The sequence below is a fragment of the Austrofundulus limnaeus genome, unplaced genomic scaffold (assembly GCF_001266775.1).
Source record: "Austrofundulus limnaeus strain Quisiro unplaced genomic scaffold, Austrofundulus_limnaeus-1.0 Scaffold27, whole genome shotgun sequence".
NCBI classification, from domain to species: domain Eukaryota; kingdom Metazoa; phylum Chordata; class Actinopteri; order Cyprinodontiformes; family Rivulidae; genus Austrofundulus; species Austrofundulus limnaeus.
The window spans coordinates 1,868,834-1,885,872 of NW_013952429.1; the positions used below are offsets into that span (position 1 = coordinate 1,868,834).

Here is a 17,039-nt window from a genome sequence, read left to right on the forward strand (position 1 = left end):
TGTGTGTGTGTGTGTGTGTGTGTGTGTGTGTGTGTGTAGTGATGGAATCCAGAGCTGATAGTCTACTAAGAAAGAGCATCAGTCCTTACCTGTTCAGGTATGGGTGAGGCGGAGTTTTACTTTGAAAGTCTTCACCGGATGTCGCGGGGCGTTTCTCGGCGCCTTCACACAGGTGTGTTTCTCCTGAGGTGATGAAAAATAAAAGAAGCCAGAGTGAGCCGAGTATCGCCGGACACAGAGGACGTGTCCGGACGCAGGTAAGGCCTCACCTTTCTGCTGTGCTCCTTATTCTCACCTCTACTTACTTAAAATGTTAAACATTTTTATTAGTTTAACAAGTTGTTGAATATGCGGCTCAAACTTTTTTATGACTTGTTTTGGGTAAAGGCGCGTGCGTAATGACGCAGAAACTTTTAGGTTTTCTGTTAAACTGATAGGCCTAAATTAAAAATAAAAATATGCTGCCGCGGTTAATAAACGAGTTTAAAGACATGTTAAACTATGAGTTGTCAGAGTTTCCTGAGTTAATTGTTCTTGTCCGACCAGTTTTTCTACCTGAGAGTCCAGTTCTCATTTCATTTTGGCCTCAGAGACCCAAGCTGACCTCCGACACCACGTGGGATCTGAGTGTTTAATTAAAGCTTCACCTGAACCCGAGTCTTCCTCCTTCTTCAGCAGGGCTGCGAAGCAGCAGGATGATCCCTGTGGGGGAATTTAAAAGTCTCGGAACCGAGCTGAACTCCAGGTTTCGGGTTCTGAAGCCCTGGTGGGATGTTTTCTCCGAGTACCTGTGCATCGCTATGCTCATGATTGGAGTTTTTGGATGTACTATACAGGTGAGGAACCTGAAAAGTCAAAAGTTACTAACTTATTACAACCAGACTTTCAGAAAGTAGTCAGTTGCCTTTTTGTGTGTGTGTGTGTGTGTGTGTGTGTGTGTGTGTGTCCATTGTTCTCCACAATGATGTGAGACTGTTTATGTTGTCACACAGATCTGACCTAATACCTTTAACAACTTTTCATTTGTTTATTCATTAACTTTTATTTAACCAGGCAAATCTGCCTGAGAGAACCTTTCTTTTGCAGGAGAGGTAAAAAAAATAATAAATCTAATAAAATAAAAGCATGCATGTTTACTTTTTCTGTGGAAGAAAACCTGAAAAAACCCACACGGAGAACTCCACGCAGAAAGGACGTGCTTGCTGTGAGGCATTAGTGCTAACCACCGATCCATCATGCTGATGCACTCTTCTACAAACCCTCTGCCTTATAGTTGTGATATAATTGCAGTTTTTCTTGTTTGCTGTTTTGTTTAGACAGATTAAAAGTTGATATTTGCTGTTCATGCTCCAGATTAAATTCTTACTGACAGTACCAGACTGTGCCAAAAGGCACATTTGAGGCACAGAATGTGTAGAAAAATTTAATCATGCCATAATTTTGCACAGTATCATTTGTCTAATATCATGGAATTGACTAAATCTCATCTCAATTTATTTTATATTTATTTTCTATTGCAACTAAAAATACAATTTACATCACATTTATTATACAGTACATATCTCCCTTATTAAAAAAGCAATATAGGAAATTAAACAGTAATAAAGCATGTTTATCTTTCATGCCAGAGTTTTAAATAGGACCATTTTATATTGAGAAATGTTATCACCATTGTAGTCCAGGTCAATTAGTATTATTTCGAGTGAGTACTAGTATAAAATTAATCTGATTTTCATCACATTAATTTCTTTTCAACAGCTAACCCAGGAGAAAATTGCATGTCTGCCAAGCCACTTCACCAGCCCAACGCCGGATGCAATCGACTGCAGCCACATCCGCAGCTACAGGGAGAACGAAACATCGCAGAGTGCTTCGGACAAGCCGGAAAACCCCATCCTTCAGGAGGTGTTTGGTCGCAAGAACAACCTGGACATCCACCAGTATGTGTTCATCAACCACTACTGCTATGAAAGGGAAGTACACTGGTATGCAAAGTACTTCCCTTACCTCGTCGTGATCCACACCATGATGTTCATGGTGGCGAGCAGCTTCTGGTTTAAGTTCCCCGGTACCTCCTCCAAAATCGATCTGTTTGTCTCCATCCTCACCAAGTGCTTTGACTCGCCCTGGACGACGAGGGCCTTGAATGAGGTTTCAGAGGAAAGAGGCGAGGAGAAGCTGGTGATCTTAAGGAGCAACACCGTTTTAAAGAATCCGGTAGAACAGCGAGCAGACGAGGAGGAGACCATAGGGCTCCTGCGGTCTGCCTCGGTCAAGTCCAATCCAGAAAAGAAAGTCGCAGAACCTCAGACGACTCTCTCTGTGCTGGACAAGAAGGAGGGGGAGCAGGCCAAAGCTCTTTTTGAAAAGGTGAAGAAGTTTCGAACTCATGTGGAGGAGGCGGACCTCTTGTATCTCATGTATGTGCTGCAAACGTCACTCAAGGTTCTCCAGTTCCTGATCATCATTGTCTACACAGCGGTCCTGGTGCAGAACATTGAAACAATCGTACGTTGTTACGTTCCTCTCGAGCTGACTGGATTCAGTGTTTTTTGCTGTAACCACAACAAAGCCCACCTGTTCTCCAAGCTGGCCTACTGCTACATCTGCTTTGTGGGACTGTATGGAGTCATGTGCATCTACACCCTCTACTGGGTGTTCCACCGACCTCTGAAGGAGTACTCGTTTGAGCACGTACGACTGGAGACGGGAATCAACGACATACCAGATATGAAGAATGATTTTGCCTTCCTCCTGCACCTTGTGGACCAGTACGATCCTCTGTACTCCAAAAGGTTTGCAGTGTTTCTTTCTGAGGTCAGCGAGAGCCGCCTCCATCAGCTCAACCTCAACTATGAGTGGACCAACAAAAAGCTGCGCGCCCGGCTCGCCAAGAACTCCAGGGATCGTCTGGAGCTCCATCTTTCGATGTTGCCGGGGCTTCCTGACACTGTTTTTGAGCTTTCTGAACTGGAATCACTCAAGCTGGAGCAAGTGAAAAATGTTACCGTCCCAGCTGGAGTGATAAAGCTGGACTCTCTGCAGGAGTTATCGCTGATCTACACTCCTGCAAAGCTTCAGCAGTCTGCCCTGAACCACCTCCAGGAGAATTTAAAGGTTCTACGTCTGACTTTTGAGAATCCAGAGGAGATTCCTGGGTGGATGTATACGCTTCATGGTCTCGAGGAGTTGTATCTCTCTGGTCCTTTAACCAGTGAGGTATCCAAGGGTGCCACTTTGGAATCCCTGCGAGACCTCCAAAATCTGAACCTCCTCTCCCTCCGATCCAACCTTAAAAAGATCCCACCCAGTGTGGCGGATCTGGCCTCACAGCTACAGCATTTGATCATTCATAACGAAGGGGTCAAGCTCCAAGCGTTCAGCAGCCTGAAGAAGTTAACAACCMTAGTTTCATTAGAGCTCTCCGGGTGTGAGCTCGAACGCATCCCGAGCGCCGTCTTCAGCCTGAGCAATCTGCAGGAGTTGGACCTGAAGGACAACAAACTCACCACTGTGGAGGAGATTCTGAGTCTGCAGCACTGCCGGCGTTTGGTGACGCTGCGACTGTGGCACAATAAGATCACCTACATCCCCGAACACATCAGTAAGCTGTCCACGCTGGAGATGATCGACATCAGCTGGAACAAGCTTCGAAAGCTTCCCTCACGCCTCTTCTACTGCACCAAGCTCAGGCACCTCGACGTCTCCCACAACCAGCTGACGTCTCTTCCCCCTGCCATCAACATCCTGCAGGGTCTTCAGTTCTTCTCTGCCGCCTTCAACTCTTTAGAGGCGTTGCCAGAGGAGCTGTTCTCTTGTAAGAGACTGAAGACGCTGGTTCTCGGGAACAACTGCCTGTCATCTCTTAGCTCCAGAGTGTCCAACCTGGCCCAGCTGGTGCGACTTGATGTTAAAGGGAACCGCCTGGAGTCTCTACCCGTGGAGCTAGGAGACTGTCCTCTGCTGAGACGCAGTGGGTTGATAGTCGAGGACAGTCTGTATGAACTTCTGCCATTAGATTTACAAAAGAAGATGAATCATAGCAAGAACTGACGATTAGGAGCTTCAAMGACTTGTCTTTTTTTGAAGATGATGATGTTGGTCAATAGTGTTAATCCATTCAACCAGGCCGTTGGATAAGATATGTAAGAAACAATTTAAAAAACTGTAACCTAAACCACAATCAATCAAAAATTGAAAACTGCAGTGGCAGATTGTGGATTATCTCTGCATATCTCTACTACAAGAACAAAAATATGTGCTGTAAATGTATTATAACTTATTTTTGTAACTTCATTCCTTGGGGGATTCATGTTTTACTAACATAGAAAACATGATGTTGGAGAAAAAGATCTATTTAAGATCAGACACTGAACAAAACAAGGACTGTGTACTACACACAAATAAAAACACACAGAGTAAGCTTTGGCCTTAAAACATTCATTGCCCTTATTTTAACTCAAACTCGTGATGTTTATCTCCTACTATTTTTTATGTCCCCTCTTGTTAAACATGTTTTTTTATGTTTTATTTTTTCATCTCAAACTGGATTGACCCACTCTGTTGGGTCATGTTGTCCCGATTCAGAAACAAATGAAGAGTGTAGAACTCCTATCAGAGAGATATAATGGCTTTATTTTATTTAGTCAAATGAAAGAAAATAAATTCATCCATGTATGAAAATGTAAACCTGAATGAAATGTGTATCGTGGCATTATTTTTACAGCAAGAAAGAATAAAAGCTAAAGTATTATGTCTCAGGTGATGTTTAACATTAACATTTTAATGAAATTCTGTAACTTTAAAAAAAACTTAAAGAACCAAAATTTTAGAGAACAGACCATACAGACCACTGCCTTATTTCATGTATTTACGGGKTTTTTTTACGCAAAATATTTTATAATGCAGTAAAATAAAGATTACTGTAGTCAAGCTGTTCTATAGGTTTATTTCACCTCAACACAAGGGGTAGAGAAAGTATTTGTCCCCGGTGCATATTTCAGCCTCACCCCACAAACCTCAGCTGCTTTAGCTCATGTTCTGACTTGCAGGACATTAAACAGTCAATTCAGACATGCCTCAGTACTAAAAACCCAAGCTAACAGTAGATCAACTTGATAATTTTTTTCTTGTCATGTTAGATATTAGGGGTGGGAATCTTTTATTCTCTTTTGATTCGATTCTGATTTTTGGGGCTATGGTTAGATTCAAAATCGATTTTTCATTCAAAACTGATGATGTGAGCCCATTTTTTGTGTTCCCAAAGTGCGTCATCTTCATTTTGCAAACCTCGCTCATGTCAAACTCACACTCATTCAGTAAAAAACAAAATGAGCCCAAATCTTTGCATTCAATGAAAACAGGGTCAGTTGAATCTCTCTTTCCTCCAGTTTTGTACTTTCCTCTTTGTTTTGGTGCTTTCTGCACATTCATATGTTCTAGAAGCACCTGTGGGATGACGTCATCCCATGGAGGCTGACAGCCATCAAGTTTGCTTTATTTTATTTTATTTTTATAAAAATCGATTTTGGGACATTTTAAATCAGTTCTGAATCTTTGTTAATGGGAATCACGATTCTGATGTAAAATGATTTTTTTGGTGCACCCCTATTAGATATTGCACATGTGAAGAGGATTTAGCACTCCTGTTAAACCAGAAAGCTGCAGAACGTACACCAAACAGCAGAATCCTGTCAATCATTACCCCGTTTCTTTTTCTCTGAGTCAGGGTGGCAGCCAAGTGTGTCACCTGTGTTAACAAAACAGGTGCGACTGCAACAAAGTAGCACAGGCCTATAAGGAAGTGACTGTTTTTTATGGTGGCTGCACTCCTACAGGCATAATGTTTCAGTTGAAGGAATGTTTCAGACATCCTGATGGGGGTTAACAGTTAATATCCTGCTTGTAGTTCGCTCTTTGCATGACCTCAGTGCCAAGATCGATGTGGGCTGCTGTTTGAACACAAAGGCACTCTCCAGACTGCCACAGCAGTTCATGTGAATGCCATTTCATAAATCCTTACATTGCCCTGATGCGCCTTTGTGCCATGAAGAAAGGCAGTAAACAGCCGAAATGGGAAACTGTGATTCAGCTTCGCAGCTCATTAATGAGATTAGGTGACAGAATTTCTGCAACCACCCAGCTTCGGGCCAGAACAGCAGTGCAACATTCATTTTAGGGGAAAAGTTCAGTTAAAATGTGCTGAATGTTTGTTCAGGTGCCTGTAGGAGCAACAGGATGATTCTGGCCTTGCTTGTATCTGCAGGATTTCCTAACCTGCAGAACAAAACACCCGCAGCCCTGTTTACTCAGGAAGTACTACTGCACACAACACACCCACACTGTTCTCAGGGAGAAAAAAAAAAACTATTGAGCTCTACCTAGTGGCTGGATGTGTGTCTGAAACTGGATGTGGCACTCAGTCAACTTTGGGACAAAAAATGCCTAAAAACATTTGTAATTTTATGACTCGACACAAAGTTTCAGACCTGTGAGCTGAAGTGTTTCCAAACAGTGCAGRCAGATGAACCGCATCGGTTTTCTCTGGTGAAATCAGCCAGTGGCACACAAGGGAACAAAACAGTTCATTGTGCCACGAGAGCTCGGAGAACAGCAGCAAACTGTGCCAAAGTTACCTCCTGGTCCCGACGGAACAGGGCCGTCTTTATTTCCTCTTCCAGAGGTTATCTTCGTGACCTTTTAAAAGGCTTCTCTTTGTGTCGGCCCTTCCACCAGGCTGTTAATGGCTCCTGCCTTGCAAAATCACCTTGAGGAAATATTGAACACTTAAAGCTCTCTTTTACAAAGAAATATATTTGAGCCTTATAATCTGGGAGTTTATTAAAGGGATAGTCTGTTCATGTTTAATATTCCGTTATCAGTAGTAAATGACATAGCTGTGACAATCACATAGCTTGCAGTGTGTAGAGAAAAGTTTTCCTCAGAGACTGGCTAAAGGTGGTTTAAAAACCATTTTTCAGGTTCATATAATGGTCTTTGCTCTCATTTTTGCTCAGTAACAAAAATGTTTGGTTTAGAAAAACAGGGACAAATTGAAACATTTAAGGCAGAAATTGTATTAAGCCTAAAAATTAATATAAAACAGACTTGTTTAGCTATAGACATTAGCTCAACTGGAAGAATATTTTTGTCCTTGTAGAGCTTGACACAAAATAAAAACAAAACATCAGGACTTCAAGTTCAAAACTTTATTTTGTGCTTCCTTCTGCAAATATTAAAGTGAGTAATGTCACTTTTGTCTTAAAGGTATTTGTATAAATAACATTTCAACAAATCACAATAAATGTTGCTATTTACAAAGTCACAGGAATATTAAGTACTATTTTAACAATAAATAAAGAGTAATTTCAAAGTCTCGTTACATCTAATTGAGAAACACAACTATGCAAAGCAATCAGGGTGCACCGCGTCAATTTTTGTCATTAAAAAAGAAACGTACATGTGTATGAACTGCAACAATTCTTACACAGTCCAAGTAATGCAAAAATTAGATAACACTGGGGACAACCATCTACAAATGTGCACTCCCAATGGGAAAACAGGAAAAAATGTAAATTTAAAGTGCCTAAACTGCACTGTGCAAAAAGGTGTCTACAGTATATAGCCACCCATCCACTGAAAATAAGCTGCCAAGACAATATGTCCTGTGTCACATATTAACGCTGAACTACCAATAACACAATAATCCTTTACACAGCAATGTATTCAAGTTGCCAGGCATAGAAGCAAAACAAAACAAAAAAAGAAAAAGTCTGAGGTTTGAGTTACACAGATTCCTCTCACTAACTGTGAACGTGAGCAAACAGGGAGTCCATCATATCCGGAACACACGAGGCTCGGGCCACATCTATGGCCGTCTGACCGTTGACGTTGGCGTGCTTCAGGTCAGACAGGGGCGCCAAGAACTCCACCACTTCCCGATGGCCTTCCCGGATGGCGATGTGGATGGGCAGGGCGCCGTTCTGATCCGGGAGGTTCACCGAGGCACCGTGCTCCACCAGAACCTGAAGGGTGTCGAGGAAGCCCGTCCGCGCCGCGTCGTGGGCAGGCGCTATGCCGTGTTTGTTCTGAACGTTCGGGTTTGCTCCTTTTTCCAGCAACAAACTGGCGATTTTGGGGTTTCCCATCATCATCGCCTGTGGGAGACATTACAAACATGGAGAAGTTTGAGTTTTAGTACTTGTGCGGTCCAGATCATGTAAAATAACTTCTTTAAACCAACAATCTCCACAGAATACTTCCATCTACATAACTTCCTAAATAAATTCCTAAAATCTATTTAACTTGAATGAAATGTTACCAACTCACACAATAATAGCATGTTAAAGATATTGTGCAGAATCACTCTGACACTTAATAGTGAGCGTATTAAATAAGAGCTGAAACAGTTTAGAGTTAATGCATTCATCACTGTGACTGCACATGAAATGACTAAACATGATATTCACTCATTTACACAGATATACTGCATGTAGACGTTCCTGGCTGTGAATAAAAATATTTTTAATTTAGATTTTATAGCTAAGCAAAGTCTTAATCCTAAAATTCAGTAACTCAAGTTTGAGTTTTTATAATTGTGCAGGTTAACTCATTGTATAAATGTATGAACACAATGATAATGAATGCTACTTCATTATTACATGCACACAGAAGTAAAAACTACAGCTTCAAGCAACTAAAACCAGTATTTATCACTTGCTGCCTCAACGTGAAGGCGGATAAAAATGTTTTTGCTCGCTCATGTGTTACCAAAATATTTCATGAACCACTGGACAAATTTTAATGAAACTTTGGGGTAATAATTATATTGGTACTGATCTAAAATTTGATTAGTAAACCTTACTCTGAGTGTAGCATCTCCTAATACCAACTAAGATTTCCAATTATACTCTGGTTTGACAAAAAATTGCTACAACTCTTTGTCTTACATCATCATAAGAGCTCAGTCGTAAACTCTGGAATGAAAAACAGCAGGTGATACGCATTTATTTAGGGGCAGAGGTTCTCAAAGTGGGGTCCCAGGACCCCCAGGGGTCCGCGAGAGGTATCTTGGGGGTCCTTAAAATTTTTCATTTGGTTTTAATTTTTAAAAATGCATGGAGAACAATGAACTAACAAAACATAATAAACTTAAAATATATATTCCCATGACATTTAGGGGTAGAAATGACAATAAATTATCTTTTAAAACAGCATGGGTTTTATGAGGGGGTCTCTGGAGTTTTTTTTTTTTTTTTCCCTTCTAAAGGGGTCCCCAGACCCAAACGGCTTGAGAAACCCCAGATTTAAGGAATACAAGGCCTTTAACTTTGAAATGTTAGGACAAAACTGCATGCACATTATATTTTAGTTCATTTTCAGCATGTAAACTCAAAAGTTATTTGTGTATATATGCAGCATGTAGTTCACCAGGTAGAAAAACAAAGATTAAACAAATGCAGACACTAAAATGATCAGAGTAAGGTTTGTGTCAGATGATGGATCACGACTAGTTGTAAAACCTTTGTCACGTGTAAAGATGAAGAGTAATGCTCACCTGTAGGGCAGTGTTGCCGAACTCATTCAGAGTATCGGGATGGACTCTGCATTCCTCCAGGATCCTCTGAACCTCCTCCGCTTTTCCTTTGGCTGCCGCCGCCGTCAGAGCTTTCCCCGCGTCCATCTGTCTCAGGACCATTATCCTCGATTCCTGCCTGCTTAATACAAGAACCCCAGTTACAAAACGAAACAAACCCCAGCTACTGGCTCCTCGATGAAGCGATCAAAACACAAGAGGCAGCAAGGTTGTTTGCTACACCTAGGCTAACGTTATAGCATCCGGCTAACGTAAGCTGGAGCTCTCCATTGACGCTTTGTTTTGTGTCTATAAGTGTAAAGTGGTAACAGCAGGCCGTTTTAGCTACGTATACAAGTAAAAAACAAACTTCTCAACACGTATTTGTTGTCTCGTAAGGATATATGTCAAGTCGACCCGGTTACCGACAGCTAGCCTTTAGGCTAAATAGCTAACACCAAGCTTACCTTCTTCAGTTCCGAAAGATACAAGAGCGTCGCCAAGATCCACAGCCCGCTGTTTCTACAGCCCAGTTAGTTTTAAATACAATTCAAACGAGAAAAGTTTGTCAACAATGAAAAAATACATTTGCGCGCTGAGCTCCAAACAGCGGTGTCCCCTGTCTACAATTTACAAACATTGGAGTTAGCATACGCTGACCAATCACAACTCACACACAAGGCGTTGTCCTTCCATATATGGCGAAATGGGCGGGGTTAAGATGCTGTTACTATGCTGTCACTGTGGAAACAGAGACAGGTGACCAATCGGAGCACGTAGTGAAGAAAGCGGGCGATTCGTATACGTTGGCGTCTTCAAAGGCACTTCATCAAGCTTTCCATCCTTGGGTTGTATTTCTCCGGAGCGATGAGGGGAAAAAGGCGGGTGCAAGTTTTTAATTTTAGGCGGAATTTATCGACCGTGGTTGCGCAATGTGTACTTGCAGAGTGACGGCTTAAATTACACCATATATGTTGTTGAAACGCTGGAGGAAAAATAAGATCATGATAAAACAATTTAAATAGATTGCTTCAGAGGAATTAATTTATTTAAATAATTTGGAGTAAGAGCACATCTTGAAATTGATTTTCAAACAGATTTCCTAAAACTTTTTAAAAACAAGATAATTAACATTAAAACAAGTGACATTTTAAAAGACGTTCAGTCAGTGCAGTAAAAGTGATTGTTGCTTTTCTGGAGGTCAGGAAGCATCCCTAAATGTTTATACATTGGTCCTCAGTTGGTAATCTAAAAGAAAAGGCAAAAGAAATGTGAAAAAACAATTAATTATGTCAGGTTTTTTTATTTGGCATGTTGACATCTGTTTATATACTWGTAAAGTGTATAGTATTACTCACTAACCTCCACTTTGTGTGATATAGCGCACCCAGGGTAAAGCTTGATATCCGCTTTTTTCTATGATCTTCATGTACCGAACCTAACAGAACAAGGCAGAGTTAGAACTTGTAGAGACAAGAACAGAAGTGTGAATCATCAGACTACCGGTAAATAAAACCCAGCTTCCTAACGTGAGCTGAACAGCTCTTACAGGACCTGACTTGACTGTGCAAAGCCTGCAAACTGAGAAAAGTTACAGAAGCAGATTAAGGTGTTTAAGTAACAAACCATATAAACAAAATAAAGTTCTAGCATTCCTTGAAAGAATGCATATAGCCAATACCTTACATGCCAGAGTTTTAAATTATCATTTGGAGAAATTATAAAGTTTCATTTGTTTTTCTGTTATTAAAATTAGTGTCATATTGCATATCTATTGAATATGCTGCATGGCTGTCGGCTACTAACACATAATTTTAGCTCAATATCACTAAGTTAGATGTTAATTGTAAACGTCGACTCAGTGAATATGTTCTGTAAGTTTCAATAAAATCTATTCAGTGACTCTTGAGATTTAATGCCAACAGTACAGACAAACATGAACCACAGATGCTCCACCTTTGCCAGCAGGCCATAATTATACCGCGTCCTGACAGAGAGCTCAGACCCAGATTCCTGAGTATTAACACACTGACTGCACACACATACCTGGATTCCTGAGACTGTGAAATAGGGGATTTCAAATTTGACTGTGATGGGAGGTTTGCCTTCTGCCTCGTCGTTCTCCACACTGGGTAAACCAAAGTGAGCCCTCATGAGAAACTCTTTTCCTCCCTGCATGGACAAGATACACACAAACAAAAGTCTGATTATACTCGATAAGACCTACCACACTGAATCCCACTGATGCGATTGTGAGACGGTCTTTTTCACATGGATAATTCAAATTCAAAGACAAATGGTGGGGGGGAAATCCTRGCGAGTTCTCCCACTGCAGCACACGTCAGCAACACCATGCGACAATATGAGCAGATGTTGATCTGGTATTTCTGCCGTTAACACAGGAGAAGTGCTATTTTGTCATGAAGAGACCACCACAGTTTCCAACAGATGGTGTGGGAACATCTCTATGCTGTCAGGGGGTCACGCAAAAGACAGGACATCAGCAAGACACAATGTCTGACTTCTCTAGGAGTATATATCAGGATTAAGTCAAGCATAAGTCTTCACAGAAAAAAAAACAGGTGAATTTCTTACTGGGAAAGACTTGATGGTCCACACCACCAGGTTCTTCTCAGGCACATACTTGGCATGACCTGTGCTGGTTTTGAACTTGGGTGAGTCAGCATCGCTGGGGACCGGGACCCTCACCTCCACATTATTTGCCACAGATTGTTTTTTAAACTGTCCCTTTGCCTAAAAAAAGGACAAGGAAATAGTATCAAGTGAAAAACAACGTGCCATCAAAAAAGTTTGACTCATTTTGAAATGTATTAAAATGTTTTGAATAAAGGAATATTTCAACTGTAAGTGGGGTTTTGTTGAAACATTATAAACATTTTCCTATTGTAGATAGATTTTTATGTCAGAAACATTTTATAACAAACAAATTTAGTGCTTCACAAAGTTTTGTTACCTTGACCATGATCTCCACTCTGCTGTGAGAGAACTTCTCTATGACCGACTCGATCCATATCAGAGGTTTCACCTGCCAGATAAAAACAAGTGTTTCTACACGCAGTGCAAGTATGCAAACTTGTGTTTGCACGAACAACATAAATTCAACGATGAATGGAACGTACATGAGTATTGATACGGTAGGACATCAGCTCAGACTCTCCATCAGGAGGAATGAAGGAGATGGTCCGGTCACTCTCAAAACGCGAGAGTCGGACGCACTGATGGAACTTCACATCCTCCATCACCACCGTCTTCCCTTTGTCGCCTGAACACACAAAACACATTTACACTGACTGTGGTTTTAGAATTTATAAAACAATCAGCAGAACAAAAAAGATCATAACAGGAGCAAATGTTTTTGTCAAAAAATTTGAAGCAGATTACAGCATCGACATCTTTAAAGTAGATGTGAAACAAGCTGCATGCGTACGTCCAGTGAGGGCAAACAGCACTCGATCGTTGAGCCCCAGGCGCAGCTCAGGCATCCCAGACAACATGGTCTTCAGTTTAATGCTCCCCACAATGTCACTGCTCATCACACTGCCGTTGGCGTTCACCTGAAACACAAATGAACAAGGCGGGAATAAAACAGGTTACAGTTAATCAGATTAAATTATTTTTGTTTTAATTAGGCTGCTCAACAAAATGTTGAAGCAAACCTAAACACACAACATGATACTGACATGCAAACTATTATTATTATTATTATTATTATTTTAACTGTAGGAGGCCAAGATTACTAAAAACATGCAAAAGTACAAATGACATTTCTAACAATTTTCTTCAAATTTTATAAATCAGAAAAGTTAAAGATCCTAAAAAGGTATTTGGGAATTTTGTTTGGAATGTTTTGTGAAATACAGCATCATTCCGTGTTTTAAAGAGGTTTGTCTCAGTTTTTTGGAGATGTAAAAAAATGAAAATACCAAGGTTTGAAAAGTTTGAAGCATTAGGTGACATATTTCACAGATTTTTAACCATAAAAGTAATAAAATATACTTGTGTTTATAAGCTTAGTTGCTGACTATTAGAAAAAAAAGATAGCTGTGGAATTAAGCTTGTGTAATTACTGAATTAGACTTTTTATTATATTCTGGGTCAGGCGACCACACAGACAGTAGCTTCTCTGTCTCACTCGAGAAAAGGAATTTTGCCATCCAAACATTTTTCCAAACTTGCCTGGCAAACAAAAATGTTGAAGAAACAAAAGACCATTTGTTTCTTCTGTTAACACTTGAGGGGAAAAAAATGAGCACTCAGACACCTGCACAGCATTAACATCTACACCTGATAGATGTTTGGAGTGATCCCAGTTCAAGACAGCTTCCACAGCCAACAAAAACACAAACAAAGGGCTATAATAATGGAGCTAAAATTTGCTGTTTTTGTAGCCGAGTCTCATCTCCAACACATACTTTAAGCACTAACAGATTATACATGATTTTTGTTTAAATGTCTGCAAAGTTTTTATTTTCTTTTAGTTTAATTCAGATTTTTACTCAGACTGACTTTCCACACTTTGATAGAAAAGAGGTTCTCAAACTGGGGTCCCTGGATCCCCAGGGGTATGTCAGAGGTATCTTGAGGGGCCCTCAAAAAAATTTACTAAATTGTTAATTTGGCTTTTACTTTTAAAAATGCATGGAGAACAACGAACTGATAAAACAAACATAATAAACTTAATAAAAATATATTTTCCCATGGCATTTAGGGGTTGAAATGACAAAAAATTATCCTTTAAAACAGCGTGGGGTTTATGAGGGGGGTCCCCAGACCCACATGTCTTGAGAAACCATGTGATAGAAGACCTCATTTGAGTCTCATAATAATTTTTTTAAATATCTTCCTTGAATAGCGTTAAAATGTTTAATTTTCTGGAGGCTTTCAGACACATGACATGGTGTATTACTGGTTTACTGAAGTGGCTAATGGGCTAACAAACTGCTAAGCACAAACTGATCAGTTTATTTTGCTCCAGGTAGTCTTGTTACATCCAGCACGCTGCACCTTTACAGGAGAGTTGTCATCTTACCAGTACATTGATGGACTCGATGACATCAATAAAGACTTCATTCTTTTTGTATTTGATGCCCTCTGAGCGCCAGGAGACAGCGTTGGTGACCGTGGTCGGCACTTTGCTTTTTGCCACCTCCAGCTTGGCGCCTTCCTGAGTGATGTATCTGCAAGAGATGGTGAGGAGTTATATACTGTGATGCAAAAAGTAACTTTTTTAAAACAGCAATGCAGAATATTTGCTAATCTATTTGTGTAAAGATAACTCACTCCTGCAGGATCTTGCTGTCAGTCGTCTGAGGAAATCCGAAGTCCATCAGTTCATCCAGCAGCTCRTAAACAACCACAAAATTGTCCTGAATGCTCTCCTCTTCCAGCTCTTTGAAGTACTCTGTGAACACCTGCATGATTCCAGTTTTATAATGACTACGTGGAGTAAATATTTAAAGCATATTTTAATCACACTGAAACTCACCTCAACTATTTTGTAGAGAAACGAGTAAACAAGAGAAGCGTTTGAGTTCTTGTTTGTGGTGGCCACAACTGCACAGAGAGAGTTAAGGATCACAGAGCAACATTAAATGTTCTTCCCTTCAGACAAAAAAACACATCAGCGTATAGAAGTGCTGTAAATAAGTGACGTAAAACTCAAAGACGAGGATACGGTAGAGGTTGCTGTGTTTGATCCACATGAAGTGAACGGTGCCGTGAGACAACACGGGACTAATAAGGCCTTCCTCTTCCTGCTGCATGAGTAAAGGCATGAAGTGGTCGATCTCTGCCATGTCCACGTCCCCTTTGTAGTTACGACAAATCAGCACCTGATCGGGAAGAGGAAACGGCACATCTAAAAATGAACAAAGGTTCAAAATGAGACTAAGATGAAGTATGTGATGATCCACAGTTTTTAAAACGGGGGACCAGAGGGTGTGTTCCGACTTTAAAGGACTATATTTTTCACACTAGAGTTGTTTTTTGTGTATTCTACCAGTCCTTGTTTACATAAAACAACCTGAAGCGTATTCTGCAGCTGGGTCAAGAAAAGAACCAAACAGGATCTTTGATAGCAAGAATGAAACACGATGACACAGTATTTTATTACACAGAAGCCAAAGGACTGCAGCAGTCCTCCCTTATAAGGACTAAAAACCAGTGATGAACATGAAAACCTCCACTCTGGTTTTAGTGTCTTCTGATCAAGATAACAGGAGTTGGTGTGAGCAGTATTAAACACAAGATATTCTTTCTTCTGATCTGACATTTTGATTTTAAATAAGTTTTTCTCAACTGAAACTTCCCAATTAATATAAGTTAAAAAGAAAAGAAAACAGACCACTGTGAGACAAAGCAGTGTTATCAACCACTGGCGTAGCCTAAAGCTTTGTTTTGTTACTTTAACTGTTTGTACGTAAAATTAACAGTTATATAAATTAGAGACAAAACTAGACAAATAAGATGAGACTAAATAGTTCAGTCTTGAGAAGGACCCAACTTCCAAAAACTCAAACCAAAACATCCACCCTAAAGGATCCAAGATCCTGGACCAACATCCCAGATTACATCATCACTAAACTCCCCCAGAGCTCCTGTAACACACATACAAACTTCACATTATTAAATGGTGCTTCTATTAAATTTCATTTTAAAAACAATCCTTAAAAATAGTTGAAATGTTTTCTGGGTTGCACCTCAGGGCTAAAATATTTTTAATTCACACAAACTTCCTTTTACTTGGTGAACAATGACTCAATTCACAACTAAGCTCAGTTCAGATGTCAAAAGATCAGATAGATACAACTTGCAACACCAGACACCTGCTCTACATGAAGCAACCATAGAGAAGATAATCATGTCAAGTCGAACACTGTATTTAGCTCACTGTGTTAAATATCCTTAGAACAAAAAGTAAGGACATTTGTGTATGGTAGATTATTTATTTGTTGTAACAATGCTTCTTGGTAATAAATCTTTTATCAGGCACCTGATTGGCTGCACCGGGGTACCAGAAGCTCAAAACAAGAGTTGACAGCAACAGCAGATGACAGAAGACTTGGCGAGTTTGTTCATGTGTGCAGCCTGCATACTTAGCTCTACTGCTCATCCCACAAATGCATAATCCTTACAAATGTGGCACCATTTAAAAGGGAAATTAACAGGCTTTCCAACAGTGTAAGTTGTATTGCCAATAAGCACCAAAAACATAATCTACACAGGTTTCTCTGTGGGAGAAAACCCATACACACACACAAGGAGAACATGCAGACTCCACACAGAAAGAGTGGAACGCGACCTGTGAGGTGACAGCACTAACCACTGCACCACAGTGCTGCCCTACTTTAGTACTATATTTGACCTATTTATTAAAAGGTAAATAATGTGGTGGAAGAGTGCTTGCTTGTTAATTGTTGGATAGTAAATAAACAGTATATATATA

At 40.3% G+C, this 17,039-nt stretch overlaps 3 protein-coding genes across 5 annotated transcripts; 1 reads left to right on the top strand and 2 right to left on the bottom strand.

Moving 5' to 3' along the window:
• The first annotated feature begins 159 nt into the window (after positions 1–159).
• On the top strand, positions 160–4,756 carry si:zfos-323e3.4 (volume-regulated anion channel subunit LRRC8E). Of its 2 annotated transcripts, none has more exons than XM_014004929.1 (3): positions 160–257; positions 676–836; positions 1,759–4,756. In XM_014004929.1, exons 2-3 carry the CDS (start codon positions 696–698, stop codon positions 4,051–4,053), a joined length of 2,436 nt encoding a protein of 811 aa, XP_013860383.1. In that variant the 5' UTR covers positions 160–257; positions 676–695; the 3' UTR covers positions 4,054–4,756. The 2 variants fall into 2 exon arrangements, with proteins under 2 accessions (XP_013860383.1, XP_013860384.1); XM_014004930.1 differs by having other exon boundaries at positions 222–257; positions 679–836.
• A 2,437-nt stretch (positions 4,757–7,193) lies between these two features.
• On the bottom strand, positions 7,194–10,432 carry cdkn2d (cyclin-dependent kinase inhibitor 2D (p19, inhibits CDK4)). Of its 2 annotated transcripts, none has more exons than XM_014004933.1 (3): positions 10,042–10,432; positions 9,557–9,716; positions 7,194–8,156 (listed from the first exon to the last, which is right to left on the bottom strand). In XM_014004933.1, the coding sequence occupies exons 2-3, from the start codon at positions 9,695–9,697 to the stop codon at positions 7,803–7,805; spliced, it is 495 nt and encodes a 164-aa protein (XP_013860387.1). In that variant the 5' UTR covers positions 9,698–9,716; positions 10,042–10,432; the 3' UTR covers positions 7,194–7,802. The 2 variants fall into 2 exon arrangements, with proteins under 2 accessions (XP_013860387.1, XP_013860386.1); XM_014004932.1 differs by having other exon boundaries at positions 9,557–9,713; positions 10,042–10,430.
• Positions 10,433–10,596: 164 nt separating this feature from the next.
• Positions 10,597–15,426, bottom strand: ap1m2 (adaptor related protein complex 1 subunit mu 2; the record flags this gene model as incomplete). Its single annotated transcript, XM_014004931.1, is given in 11 exon segments — positions 10,597–10,822; positions 10,937–11,012; positions 11,621–11,746; positions 12,170–12,328; positions 12,549–12,620; positions 12,715–12,857; positions 13,023–13,149; positions 14,625–14,772; positions 14,876–15,006; positions 15,081–15,148; positions 15,270–15,426. Coding segments are annotated over 11 exon segments (1,233 nt in total), but the record flags the coding sequence as incomplete, so codon positions are not given.
• Positions 15,427–17,039: the final 1,613 nt, after the last annotated feature.